General features: G+C 31.5%; 2 protein-coding genes across 2 annotated transcripts; both read left to right on the forward strand.

Moving 5' to 3' along the window:
- Window positions 1-935: 935 nt before the first annotated feature.
- LOC106124091 (uncharacterized) lies at window positions 936-8,424 on the forward strand. Its single transcript, NM_001312021.1, is given in 4 exon segments — window positions 936-982; window positions 2,318-2,520; window positions 4,980-5,058; window positions 8,081-8,424. Coding segments are annotated over 3 exon segments (285 nt in total). The 5' UTR covers window positions 936-982; window positions 2,318-2,327; the 3' UTR covers window positions 8,094-8,424.
- A 4,625-nt stretch (window positions 8,425-13,049) lies between these two features.
- On the forward strand, window positions 13,050-15,192 carry LOC106124131 (acanthoscurrin-1). The gene is made up of 4 exons (XM_013320599.1): window positions 13,050-13,136; window positions 13,390-13,546; window positions 14,593-14,830; window positions 15,025-15,192. The coding sequence occupies exons 2-4, from the start codon at window positions 13,393-13,395 to the stop codon at window positions 15,071-15,073; spliced, it is 441 nt and encodes a 146-aa protein (XP_013176053.1). The 5' UTR covers window positions 13,050-13,136; window positions 13,390-13,392; the 3' UTR covers window positions 15,074-15,192.
- Window positions 15,193-15,799: the final 607 nt, after the last annotated feature.

A 15,799-nucleotide genomic window follows, 5' to 3' on the forward strand; every position in this document is an offset into this window, starting at 1 on the left:
TTCAATACTCATCATAACATGTTATTTACGTAATTAATTGTATCATCAATTGATTTAGCATTAATTCAGTACAACGTTTACTAACAGCGTGCGAGATTAATAGGGAGATGTTACACATATGTATGTTTGTAGTTACTAGAATTGCCTGGTTGGCCTTGCTAATTGCCAATTGCGGCTGTAAACGCCATCTCACAAGGGCTTGATTTAATTTATACGATTAATCATTTATAACAATTACCTAATTAATGTGTTGTTAAATAAAAAAAAAACTTAACACTAAAAAAAAATCTAATCAAAACTATCTCCATATTAAGTACTGTTTATTAATAAACTAGCTGTCGCCCGCGACTCCGTCTGCGGGGAATTAAAGCAAAGATTCTTATTGGGTAATGGTCTCTCGTTTTAAATTTTCCCTAGACCTCCACGAACATTTCAAGATTAAAGTAAGATAAATCCGTTTAGCCGTTCTCGAGTTTTAGCGAGACTAACGAACAGCAATTGATTTTTATATATATGTATAGATTACCCTTCGTACACTCGTAGAATTGAATCCCATATTTAATATTAAAAAGAAAAATGTATATTACATTTTTAGTAATTACAAAGAGAAGATGAAAATAGCGCATGCGAAAAAATAAAACAAGCTTTTAGATTGTTAATTACTTATTTTATATTCGAATTACAGATTTTATCGATGGAGGTTATATTTTCGTAAAAATTCAGTGTTCATAATTATAAGGTTAAGAACATAAAATCTTCCATACAGGATGATGTTAAAACACCGAGTACAAGTGTATGGAGTCGTCCTCCCCCCTCTTATTTCGGTCCTCCTTGAAGCTCGTAATGCGTAGCGTGCATCAGGCCCTCCCCTCAAGGCATCGCTATTGCAGTCTATATAAGAATTCAATACCAAACTTCGTATCATCTGTGAGTCAGTGGCTGCAGTAGTGTTGTGTTGTGTGCATCTAACGAATTAACCAAGGTATAAATAATATCGATTTTAATAATCGAGTTTTAATAATTTGAATTTTATAGAGTAAAAATTAATTAAATTTAAGTAGTATTTTAGTTTGTTGTAACATTTTAGGATCTTCGTTTTCGTTAAAATATTGGTGTTTTTGTTTGCTATAATATTATAAGAAATTTTAAATTTAAAATTTTATTTGTCGTAGCGTTCACGATAGCTTTGCGGACGTACTAGAGAAATCTGCGGGGGAAATGTTTCAATTTCCGCAACAACTTCGACAAGTTTTTAAAAATTGTTTTCATTGGAAAATTTTTAAATTATATTTATTTATGGTAAACATATTAAGATATGACAGATTTCACTTATTTAAAATGATTAAAATGAATATTTTTACCAACTCTAATTAATTTTGTTGCTATTTATCGTTTTGATGAGTCCGTGATATTCTTAGATACTAAAGGGTGTTCCAATTTTCCAATCATTCTTTAAAAAATTCGCCACTTTCTAAATTTTTTATCGTATTAATCTTTCTTTATTCATCATTTTAACATTCCCAAAACAAAATAATAAAAGTGCAGACTTAATGAATGCGGTTTACAACAGCGGCAGATGCTCGTTCGTCGTACGGTAAACATAAAGTTCAACATATACCAGTGTCCGTGCAACACACAATTGTAAATATTTGTACGTCCTCGTCGAATGGTTTATTAACAGTTGTCGAATATTTTAATTGTTTGTTGTTTAATCACATTCTGTATTCATTTCCATTGTAGTATGTGATTTCGACGCGGATTCTGTTTATTGTGTAGGATTAATAAGTTGCGGTGCGTTTTATGTAGGGGCTAATATTTTAAAAATCAGATAAATGGGTAAAAATGTAATTTTGACTATAGTTTATAAGTCATATCGATACAAGTAGTTAGTTTGATAAAGTTGAAAAAATAGCCCAAGTTTCATTATTGATAAGTGTCGTCGGTCATATGTGTCGCCACCGAAGGGTGCTAACCTACCTTTCATCATCATCAGCTCACTGTATGTCCCCACCGAGGGGCTCGGAGCCTACCCTAAATTAAGGGAGTTTAGGCCATAGTCAACCACGTTGGCTAAGTGCGGGTTGGTTGATTTGGCTGCACATATCTTTGAATTACTTCTAAGATATGTGCAGGTTGCATCACGATGTTTTCCTTCACCTACCCTTAGTTAGGAGTTATATATTATATATTTTTTTAGTGAAAGTTAAACATTATCAGGGTATTGTTATATTTAAATAAGCTGTAATCTTAGAATAATGGTAGAGAAACATAATTTGTAGAAACGAGTGCAAGCGTAACATTCTAATATCTTTTACAGTAGTAGCAAAATGCAGTTCTCTACAATCATCGTGTTGGTATGTCTGATCGCGACTGTGGTAGCAAGCGTGCATTACGAGAGACGTGCGGATGCCGAGAACCGCGACTTCAGCCCATACGACCCCCTCGACAGCACATCAGACCTCAAGAGGAGCCCGCGGATGAAGAGAGGACTGCTTTTGTTGAAGAAGAAGCTACTACTTGGTATGTCCATTGTGCCATTTATTTAACAACATCATCATCATCAGCTTACTATACGTCCCCACCGAGGGGCTCGGAGCCTTATTTAACATACACAAGAATAATTATTCGTGCCCCAAATAAATCAGTATTAACCCATTTCTCAGATATTTCTTGGCTATTACTCTTTTGTTTTTTGGTTGTTAAGATTAAATGTGGTTGATGCTCATCAGGCAGGCTTTATACGAGCGATGAGTAATTAATTCTGTAAGATTTTAAGTTCATGCAAAACTGTAGAACTTAATACTAACCACTATGTTAAGCCAGAGTTAGATTTAACGTTATGAAAATTCACTAAAATGCTTTTAAAACGAAAGAAAAATTATAACATTGCTAAACTTCGATAGTATAATTCTTATATTGCTAATTTTCGTAATTCAAAACAATCTACGTCATATTTGTTATTTACAAATTGTGAATAGCAAATTCTCTAAATCATACTTGGAAAACTTCTTTTCAAGGTGTAGCCATATATTAGGCTTAATGGATGCAATTTAGCGAAAATATTTAATGCCTATTTGGTCATACGAGTTACGTTTTCTAGGACGACTCTCGGTGTGTCATAGAGTGTCACTGCTTGATTTGCTAATAAACTAAGATTTCATATGACCTTGTTTATTTCTTTTAGGCATAACATCTCTTTTCGACACAACAATAATGATGTTAATCCAAACTTTAATTATTTACATGATTAGTAGAAATTTATCTGTTAGTCAGTAATTTCTATTTTATACGAATTCGTTCCTTAAAGAACTATATTTCAAGTGTTAACTAAGAACAATAGAATAAACGTAGGTGGTACAAAATTAAAAAATAAAATTCATGTTCGTAGTCTATGTGTATAAAGTTGACATATAATACTTTTTAAAAAGAAAATATCTTCACTTATTGTCAAAGAGTATCCACAAGCGTAATTGCTGATACTACCTTTATCTTCTTAAATTATTAGTTTAAGGGCTTCTAAAAATAATCTTTGGGCTATTTACGAGAACCAAATAACGGTTGTGTACAATAAATTTCTCAGCCTAATGACGTCACAGTAAAATTCATTGTATGCTGTTTTGATATGTCGCATCGTTGATACCACGACATTTTAATAAAAACATTTACCGTAGATTTCTTAGACCATAATCCCCATTTAAAACATATTGTCATCTCTATCTTGTCAGAGATAATGACAGGGACGACGATCTGTTTTATACAAAGTTTTGTTATCAGAAAACAACGGTTAATGTTGCAAACGAGATCCAATGTCATAATTGCAACACTGACTATTAAATTATTTTATTGTTTACCTTATTAAAATAATTAGGACATTTATAATCGAAACCCATATATGTAAGGTTACTTTTGATGACATTGACTATTATCAATAGAAAAATAATTTCACAATAGGTCATAGGTTTAATTATTGTAACCTTTGAAGATTATTTACTGGTGTTAGAATACTATGCAAGTTTATTTTAGTTAAATAAATATAATACACCGTTAGAACTTAATCTCGTATAATTTATTGTTTTTTGATATCAAAACTTTTACACGTTCGGTATTGTGTGCATTATGTAGTGATTGATGATAGTGATTTTTATTTTGTTTTTATTTATATTATATTATTTACATGCACTATACATTAGTGTATGCATTGAATAACTTAATGTAGGAGAAGATATTGTAGTGCGTTGTACGATGATAACATGACATGTCTTTGAATAGCTTCTCATCGCGCGAGCCACGGTGGGAACTAACAATAATGGATGTCGAGATGAATTGCGTTTGTTTAATTACTAAGATTACAATAACTAATTATTATGATGTATTGGGAACGTAACGCTGCATTTACATTGTAACAACGTAAATATTATGCGTAAAACTTTGTATTAGTCCCACCAAGATTTTGACAACAAAACTTCTTTTGTTAGATAGGATTGGACGTAATGAATCTAACTTATTATAGAGTCAAATAGTTTAAGAAGAAATGCTTGAATAGTTTATACAAGATCAAGTCTTAGACTACTGTATAGATTTAAATTGAAATATTGGTAGTTAAAGCCGCATTTATAAAACCACTTACCAACAGGCACTTATACTCTACACCAGTGGTTCCCTAAACTTATTTTGTCTACTGCCCACTTTGAGAATAAATATTTTTAGCGTCCCCATATTTTTACATATTTAAAAACCACTATAACTTCAAATCAAATAAATATTGTGACCTTTATAAGTATATTAACGGAGAATTCTAAACGAAACTTTTACTATAACGCGCAACTTGAAACCTGCAGCGCCCAGGAGGGGGCGTGATCGCCCACTTTGGGAAAGACTGCTCTACACAATAAACAAGGACAAATGTAACAGCAAAGATGTCTTGTGACCGAGACAAATGAAAAAAGTTGATTTTTATTTGTTTTTATTTGCCATTCCAGGTGCATTGGGACTGAAGGCGGCTAAAGTGGGCGCGGTGGGAGCGGGCCTAGCGGGTGCCCTCGCGCTCAAGAGCAAAGCGTCAGTACCTCACAGTGAAAAGATTCACATTTACTACAACTAACATCGGCTTCTTAATAATACCCTGTAATTATTAACATTTTCATATATATTTAAGTATTTTATATCTTTATTAAATTTCATTACAATACAATTTATTGGAGTTCATTTTTATGTGGTCACAGTTTAATAGTGTCGCTTTAAATTTACGTTAAATGATAATAAAATAATTTTAGTTAAAACAGATTTTTTTAACTATCAATTATTTTATCATTAGTATATAAAAAATGTAACTATTATTATGTGACTACAGTAAAATAATCTAATAATGTATTTAATTTTCATTTGGGTTTTTAATAATATACATACTTTTGGTTTTATTTATAAGTATTTATAAAACAATTACTTCATATCATATTTTAATTTGTTTTCATTAATCACTGGGATACCAGCCATGCTCCTACAAGGAACGTAGAAGTTCTTAGGTAAGCTATATTAACCATATCTTCATTTTATTTTAATATGATGAGTTCTGGGTCTCTATTTTATACCATAGATTCAATCAAATGCTTAAATAAAATTGTCTATAATTTACTAATTTCAAAGACGTTCAGAACTCATCACTTATTAATCCTTCATATTCATTATATTATTTTTATCAATCATTATATTATTTTGTGGTATTATTAATAATTATTTAACATAGATATTAAGGCTCATTTCTTTATTAATTTAATATTAATATGATTACTTGCACTAAATTACATTTTTTAGTGATCCAATCAGCCTAAACAGTTTATTAATAAAAAATATTGATGTGTTAGTAGTTTTAGACATTATTAATTAGAATCCTTTGGCGCGAATGACGTGCTTTCGCTGCAAAGTCCAGTGTCTGAATGAATAGTGAGGGGACATAAACGTCGACATTTTAGTAAGGCTAATGTTGAGTCAATACACTGACTTATTTTCGTTTTTTTTTTCCTAACAGTAGTTGGTAGTCTCAGTCCAGCGCGGACTGTGACGCAGAACGAAGTTTACATTTTCTTATAGAATACTCTCGCTATTATTATTTTATGCCTGTTATACGTTAGGGTACGTTTTAAATATAAACATGGTAATAATAGAGAATAACACAACATTTGAATAAGTACCTATGACACACGTTCTGTGTCGCAATTTTACAAACAGGTTCAAAGTCAATAACGTTACAAAATTGTGGTTCACGAATTCAATGTCATATGAATTATAGCCTTTCAAAGATTATTGTCAAATATTATATGAAAAAAAAAACAAATTGATAAATCATAACATTCCATTTATATTTCTGGATTTAATTTTTCATTGCATAGCAACCTCCTTATTAAAGTCTATTGAAATGGATAAAGTTCGAAGCAAAAAGTGATAAACGAAAGAATTGTCGTTTAGATAAAAATCACCATAACTCGAATGTTTGATGTAACCTGGCTGGGAATAAAATGTTACGTTACATGATAAAGGAATAAAAAAAACAATTTATTATAATTTTCTAGTATTAGGATAGTGGACACATTTCTTGTGCAATTAAAGCTATTTGCGATCACCAATGCTGTATTGAAATTTGCACAATACCTGCGAGTACTTCAGTGGAAAATGGCAATCATTGTATGCAACGATGTCAAGTCATATTGCAAACAGTACCAATGACAGAGGTAGTGGAGATACCGAGTCAACAATCGTGTTTGCTGATTACGCGTCATGGAGCCAGAGTGCGTCGGCTCGTGTTTGTTTTTACGGCAATCAGACCGGTTTATTATTCATTTCGCTTTACATAATACGACACAAATCGTCCGTGATGTATGAATAATTATTAGATCGACGACAGCTACATTCCCGCTGGAGATATTTGGTAAAACCCAATTTTTATTGGTCCCGAGGAATGCGGATTCCACTGGCGTCGAACTTTGCCAAAGTTTGCCGAAATAGTTTTATTCGTGACAAGGGACTTTTTTTGTAAACGAAAGCCCCATTTTTATTGCTTTGTATTTTATACAAACCACTAAAAGAAACACCAGTGTATTTATGGAATGTATTAAGCATTCTATAAGAAGTTAGGAACTCATTCAATAGTGTTTTAGATTTAGAACAATTGTAAAGGTGATAAGTTCATGAAAACAATTACAAATCCTAAACTAAAAGCACTCGTAGTTATTTGCGAATAATGAAATATTTTTTGAAAAAATTTAATTTGAAAGGTTTAGGTTTATTTGTTATATTTTTAAATATAAGTAGAGAAAGACATCCAGCGCTGACTGCGGGTAAGAACTTTTGTGATTTTTCTGTTTTGGTGACAATATGAAAGTAGGAGCAGTAATTGTCACTTAGCACTCGTCGAAAACCAAATCGAAATGAGTAAATATCTAATTAAAAAATTACGATGAGTAGTTTTTTTAGGTAATGAGGGTTTGGGAGAGAATGCTTTTAGCCATTCTCTTAACGCGCAGTGATTATGCATTTCCATTTTTTTTACTTTTTTCTAATAAAACTCATGACTAATAAGTATGTCACTAGCCTTCGCGTGTATGATTAGCATATTAGGCAAAGTACCTTTTACTTCGATTAAAAGTATGTATGTTTTATGGGCACACTCAATGACGTTTCTTTATTTTTATTAGTGGCCATCAGAACAAATGTTTGCGGAAATTCGTTTTAAGAAGATTAACCGTAATTAAAATAATTTATATTACTTTTAAGTTATCATACATTTTAGAGTTATCTAAATATGTTATTAATAGCATAAATACGGATTAATTATTACGTAATACCAGCACGGCGGATTTGTATTAAATTTATAAGAGAAATAAATTACAGTTTTAAATAGCAAATAGGCTACTACTCAATTTTTTTTTAACATCACGTGGATGAATTCGCGGCTAAAGTTTTTAATGAAATCGTATAGGGTAGTAATAGGTACAACTTAACCGTACTTTAGTTAATAATTATACGATTTTGTAAGTTTAACAGCAATTTTTATAATTAATATTTAACACCAATTTTTATTTTACAGATGGTCGGGATAGATATCAAGCCTAGAACTTCAAGGTGTACCACCGTCCAATAAGATTTAGACAATTTATTAACTTTTTAATTGTAAAAGTGGGTAAATAAGCAGCCATTTAGTGAGGCTAATGCCAATGATTGTAATTTAGGGAGGCTATCACATTTTGAGGGTTAACGAACTGTACTGCGATTTAAATTTTATTAAATTTTCTCGAAATAGTATGCCATAACGAAACTAAAGAAACCCTTGATTTGTGCTAACTAAAATGTTCGTTTGTTATAATATTTATGACAAAACGAGTGACTCAATGCAGTGTGTTGTGTTTTTTGTTAATTAAATAGATTAAAAAATATTGAATTTTATTTCATGTAATTCCCTTTTTTTCGTATCTTTATTACAATTTTCTTCGTATTTATTTTGGACATCAATAACACAAGTAACACGTAAGTACATAAACATTTATTGACCTCAGACTGAAAATGTTACAAGTACAACTTAAGTTAGAAGTTAAAAGCATAAATAGAGCATCGTGTACTTATTCAAGTAGTTTTCCTTTTAATCAATTTGATTGACATCACGTGTGGCCAATACATGGTAATACAGGTTATGTTGTCACATGTTTGTTGTGATTCTTAAGAAATTAATACAATAATAAAATAAAATAGGCAATTTATATACAATATTGAAAATAAGTATGACACGTCCTCGTATAAAACCATATTTTAAAATATGTTGATAGAATTTCAAATCTTAACTTCGACGTAAAATCCCAAAATGTCTTCTTAATCATAAAATATTGCTATATCATCAATCTAACATTACAAACACCTACTTAATGATTAGGCAATACTTTTCTTTGAAATGTTGAAGCTTCATGACCATTTCGGTGAGTGAAGTAATAGTAAAGTTAAACAATGAGATATCTGCAAGTCATTCTCGGAACTAATAACTCCTTAGATTCCAAAGTTCAAATTGATTAACAGATTTCTCATGGTCCATGGCGCGGGACATTTCAAGGTTCAACTTTGACGTTTATTAGTAATTTAATTATGATATTGGCAATCTTCTAAATTTGAATTTTCATTGCTGTAAAAACTATTGCTATCTCTATTTTTTCAAGAAAATGAGTAGGACGATATGTTTAATAAGTCTTTCTAATGTGTAAATTACTAGATAGGAGATGATACTAATCTAGTCGTCTAATGCTTAATTGAACAACAACCAAATGATCATGTTCGGAATATAGTAGGTGAGGAATATAAGAGGCATTTGAAATTATCAGAAAAAGGTTCAATATTTTTTATTTACCAAGTCAATTAGATTGCAAAAATGGCGAAAGCAATGAACTACTGACCTTGGAATAGGAAACTTAGTGAATAGCATCAAAAATTTAGTTAATTTTGTATCTATTGGAATTTTATAGGTTATATGAATGTGCATATTAACATTTATCAAGTATACAATTTAGAACAGTACAACAAAGTGAAGCATGGAATACGTACATATCTGAATCGTCTCGAAATAGTTTGTATAAGTTGATAAAAGGAAAGTAATGATTGAATAGCGCACTTAGATCTTGATTGGAATCTTTAAAGGATATATCAAAAATACCTCTCACCCGCGACTCCGTTCGCGCGGGTTTAATAAAATTAGCCTATGTGTTCTTCCAGGCTATCTTCTGAAATGCCAAATTTCAGCGAGATCTATGCAGCCGTTCTGGAGATAACTTCTAACATATATCCATCAAAACATTCGCATCTATAATATGAGTAAGAAATAAGATAGAAACGTTGATATCTTTAAAAGTAAATGTTCATGTTTTATAGGAATAATTTAAAAAAATACTGCCAGTATTTTCGGAACCTTGCCTAAAGGGACTCCTTTTAATAATATATTTTAATTGATTATTCGTTTATAACATTTTATTTAACATCATAGATTTAAAAAAATATATTGGTGAAGTCAACCTTGGATTTAAAGTATGAAGATAGAATTGGTCATGAAACTAATTATCATCTGAGAGCATAAACATTTTATGTAAGAGTACAGGATGGGAAAAACCTATAAGTCATTGACTATTGACTATCAATAGAGATTGATAAGTTATACACAAAAATAATTCCAAATCACAATGAATTGGTTTATTTATTATTCTTCTAAAGAAAGAAAAGTATACTGGATTTATCTCATACTATATTTTTTAAACTAACCAGGTCGTTTTACTTGTACGTTTTTTTTTTAATTGACATTTACGATTTATCCCAAAATATCTTATTAATATTATAAATGCGAATGTTTAGATAGATGGATGGATGTTTGTTTGCATGTATCTCCAGAACGGCTGAACGGATATCGATGAAATTCGGCATACATATAGTACATAGTCTGGAAAACATATAGGCTACTAATTATGTTATTTTTAATTCCGCGCGGACGGAATCGCGGGCGACAGCTAGTAATTAATATTTATGAAACATGATAATAGGTCTTATAATTTTAAATGTTTTTTCCATGTGACATGAGAACATAGAGTTACTCAACTACTAAATAGGTTAAACAAGTTTTAGTCAAAGCCTGTTTTTGATTTTTGAATATAATTAAGTTTGTTTATTATTTTTTGGGCGGAAATTTTTAAATAACCAGCTAGTTTACTATTTCTTGATGTTTTTGTATAATTTAAATAGGTTACAATAAGATAATTAACTTCCTACTTTTTAAGGCAGGAGGAGAAAAGCGATTGTTATGCTTAGAAGAGAATTATTATTATAATTAAATTAAATTTGTTTTCAGAAAACAAAAGTTATTTTCTTCCGCGGAAGGTGTTTTTATTTATTTTTAAACAAGTATATAATATTTATAATACCTTTGTATTGTAAAAATTTAATAATTCATGTTGATAGGGTCTTAAAATTTCCCGATTTGAGCATAACGAGACAAGTGCAAGTGACATGGCCATGAAATTCTTCGCCGCGTTGACATTGCGTGATTAGGGTAACCACAAGAGTTCTCTACTGATACAAATAAAAAGGACTTCTTTATTTGTTTACATTTAATAAAGTTCCTTTGTATAATCAATCAACCAACGTTATTATTCGTCAATTAAAGTATAGTGTTTTCTTGAGTTTTATATTATATTAATGCTAAACATTCATAAATCAATATTTAAAGAATTTTTTTTTTGGAATTGTTAAATAAACGAAAATCAGGTATAGCAGATAAATGTTTGGTTACCCTAATGTTGAATTTCGTTGCCGCGTCAGGTCATTCACAGCATGACGTGCCAATGCTGTTTACAATAGTTCGACGTAGAATTAGTCGATATGTTTTACGTATAGACACTTTTAATTATCACGTTGGCAATAACCTGTTTTTTACTTAAATAATTATTTAGGCTAGTAAATGCTACCATAAATTATAAAAAAATCTTAGAATTTATGAAGAATGCAACAAAAAATAGGAAAGATATGTTAAATAGAAGAACGTGGTAAAATCCAAGTCCAAATATATACTAAAAACTTAAAAATGAATTGCTAAAAGAAGGAATTGGCTTAAAAAATATTTTTCAACATTTCTTGTTTATAAGAATTCATAAAATTGCAATGTCTGTATGCATGTGCAGTTTCTCTGATGCTGTAATCTATGGGCGTCGTTGATTACCTCTGTATTCACGCCTCTAGCTTGCCCGCTTATAAAAAGGTCTTGACAGACGGACGGACGGACAACAATGTGATACTATAAGGGTTCCGTTTTTATCCTATGAGGTACGGAACCCTAAAAACATAATGTATTTGATTTATTCATAATGAAAATATAAATTTTTCTCTGTCTGTCTATCATATATGTGAATTCCGTTGTGGTTTCCCTTATTTGTACATTTTTGCAAACAAATGTTATAGCGGATGTTACGCCATCAAGTGTCTGTTTACAGTTTATAACTAGTTTCGTTATCTTAGAAATATTTAATTAATGAACAAATGAACAGATTAAATAAGAAAAGTCTCAAGTTACAATTCTAAAACATCCTTGTAGAGTTAATAAGGTGTGTGTCAATTTATGTGTACAGGCATTACGTATCAAATTCAATCAATAACATCATTTAACAGTGGTAGAGCCCGCTTTAACATCTTCGCACGAATTGGCCCGGTTCGCCCGGTGAAATACCACGACCACACAGAAGACAGGCGTCAAGTGGAAGCAATTCCGCGTTTCTTCTGATGAGTGTGCGTCCCGGAGGCCTAATTTAGTCCTCTTTCCCTTCCCACCTTTTTTCTTATAAAGAAAGGATGGGAAGTGGAAGTAGACTTTCCAGATGAGAGGATGCATGGAAAGGGAATATATTTTATTTCTGTGCATCCTCTTCTCTGTCGTTTAAAGGTAGACAACGCATATGCATTTGCGTATGTCTATGGGCAACGGTCACTTCGCTATATCAGCGATTTCAGGTGGCCGCTCGCTCGTTTTCCACCTTATGATATAAAAAAAATCTACTATAACAATGTCAACTCTGAATCGTTTTATGGTCTTTAAAGAAGATCCAAGAGAGAGATTAATTAACCGTTAAACGATTCTTATTGTGGCATAAAGTGTCTTTCATTGACGTGATATAAAGGTATAATTTTAAATCTTCAATCACTTGTCACTGATAAAAATATTTTATGAATTTTAATAGTCTTAAATTACATAGCCCTGTTATTGACATACTAGCTGTCGACCGTGACTCAGTCCGTGCGGAATTTAAAAAAAATTATCCATAGCCTATGTGCTCTTCTAGATTATGTTCTACATCTGTGTCAAATTTCATCGAGATCCGTTCAGCCGTTCTGGAGATACCTGCAAACAAATATCCATTCATCCAAACATTCTGATTTATAATATTAATAAGAAATAAGATTATTTACTTGAGAACACTGTTTTAAGGCGGGGCAGTGACAAGACTATAGGATACCGGTAATTTAAACAATATATGGTCGAATATCGTCGACCTATAAAAGACACGGACGACACAGTCCTGAACAGTTGACCTGTCTCAGTTTGTGTGTGCTACGCGTCCGATAATTTAAAGGTAGAAAAATCATTTTTTAACAATGACATTTTTGTTTTAACATTTTTGCTTTTTTAAATTAAGTGAATAATTTTTTTTGTTTTTTAAAAGATAACTAAAAATAAATAATCAAATCATTTAAATAATGTTAAAATGTATGTGAAAAATATTTTTACAAATAAACCTAATTTTAATGTTTCAAGATGATAATGAATTTTTGCAACTACGTCAATATTTTTACTACTAGTACTTTAACTTTGGGATTATGTTACAGAAAATGAAATTAAGTGTGGTAATCTTCGTGTTGGCGGGTTGCGCTTTGTCGCTCGCCGTTGAGCATGGTCCTCTGCTGACTGCATTACAGCCAAGGGAGCAGGCACAACCTGCAGGAGTCATCCATGTCAGAGACAAGAGACATCTTGGACTTCTTGGTACGTTTTTTTAACGTTGTATAGACCACAGATTATACATGGCATGAATTAATTAGGTTACTTTGGATGAGAGAATCCTTGAAAGAAGATTACTTATGACTTTGTTGTAATTTTAGCAAGAGTATTTTTTAGGTTTATTCTTCTACATGTAGACATCATTATTATGCAATTATTTTTTTTACTGCCTGATTGTTTGTTCTTAAGAAATTTAACTAAAGTAATGAACATTTTCCACTATACTATACTACTTAAAGGTCTATGTTACCAGGTCATAAAATTTAAAAAAGTAAGAAATTTGGTACGAGTACCAGAGCATCGTGATTGCCTGTAAGGTGACCTTTGAATGAGGATGTTTGAAGAAATACATTTTTCATATAAATTATTTGCAAATTTGTTCATCACGCAACTCGTTATGATAATGTATGGTAGTCATTAGGTAAAGGAGTGTGGTACTGATTATTTTCAAATATTAAAATGCCTTCATGATATATTATAAATAGAACTAAATTAGCATATTCTTGACTCAATCTTGTATCGTATTATTCTTTTACGAATTACTTATTATATGAGTTGACATTTAGTAGGTACATAAATAAATTAAGAGGATTATTAAAAACTAAATTCTCGTTTTTTCTTCGGTGAGTTTATTTTAAATTTGATAAATGAATAAGATTGTTTCTAGACTGAAGAAAGAAATGAGCATATTAAAACTACGTAATATTATATTAGAATTTCTGCGAATCGATGATAATGTAATGTAATACGGATGTCGGAAAATTTCACATCTGAAAGCAGGCGCGTCATTATTGGTCTAGATGACTTCGCAGTATCCCTATGGGGCTATGAAGATACATAGCTACTGGTATTCTTAGACAAGTTTGTAATGGTTCAAAATAATTTTAGTAATTAAAATATTTATTAAAGAAGATAGAAGACATGAACGATGTGAATTTATAAAAGTACCAAAGTCCGTGGTAAAAGCTTTATATTGCATTGGACCATGTGGGATACATAAACATGTGGGATAAAGGTTACATAAATTCCAGGTGTTGGTGCTCTTGGGGCCGGAGTAATTGGTGCAGGCGCTCTCGGACTTGGCGCCGGTATAATTGGAGCTAAAGCAGTCGGTGCTGGTCTCGTTGGTGGAGCGCTTGCTTCTGGTGCCCTCTACGGACATGGCAGGAGCTATGGCGGTTACGGAGGATACTATGGCGGTGGATACGGCGGTGGATACGGAGGTGGATATGGTGGATACGGCGGATACGGATACGGTGGTGGATACAGGTAATAAAGGAAGATTAATTGCATATCGTGGATTAGTAATTTGTTGTTTTACTGTTGTCATAATACCAAATAGCAATTAAGTACAGATAGATCAACAAAAGGTATTTCGGCATATTCTAGAAAAGTCTGTATTGCAATGTGTTCGTAAATAATTTGCAAATATATTAATATTTTTGTTTGTATTATAATTTCAGATCGTACTACCCGTCTTCAGGGTACTACGTGTCTGACCCATGGTGCTAAGTGGATCAATACCTGAACGCTGATCCAAGTGTTGATTATTTATAGACATTGTTGTGAGTGTGTGGTAAAGTACTGAATAAACGACCGATGTTGTAATAAGTGTAAAATAAATAGTTTCCAAAAAATATCACTTTTATTTTAACTTGAAAGTTGACTGTAACTTATTGTGTTTTTTTCAAAGTTTTACAGGTTTTATTAATGGTTAAGTAAAAAATTCTTAATGTATAAATGTATATTGTGTATAATGTATATTCTTAGGAATGTGGAAATTAAATAATTGGATATATTATGTTAACGGAAAATATGCGGATGTAGTCAAGTGAGAAGCAAGTCATGTTTTTTTAACTTATTATAATTATTTTAAAGATGATATCACGTTGAAAGCGAATAATTTACACGTTCAAGTAGGAAGCAGTGTCGTGTTATATGTGAACAGACAAGAAGGGCATTAAAACAATATATTTTAAGATAGGCACTTTTAAAATTATGTTTTTATCGTACTTATTAAATATCCGATTATGTGTTGAAAACTTTGTGTATGCTTCAAGTGCGAAGCTCTGTTTTTATGTTTTGATGCTTTTAGTAAACACTCGTTCTTCTTTTTATTTTTTTTATATCATAAGGTGGCAAACGAGCGAGCGGCCACCTGAAATCGCTGAAACAGCGAAGCTATCGCTGCCCATAGACATACGAAATTGCATATGAGTCGCCCACCTTCAATAGACG

Source organism: Papilio xuthus, unplaced genomic scaffold, assembly GCF_000836235.2.
Source record: "Papilio xuthus unplaced genomic scaffold, Pxut_1.1 DF825946.1, whole genome shotgun sequence".
Classification (NCBI taxonomy): domain Eukaryota; kingdom Metazoa; phylum Arthropoda; class Insecta; order Lepidoptera; family Papilionidae; genus Papilio; species Papilio xuthus.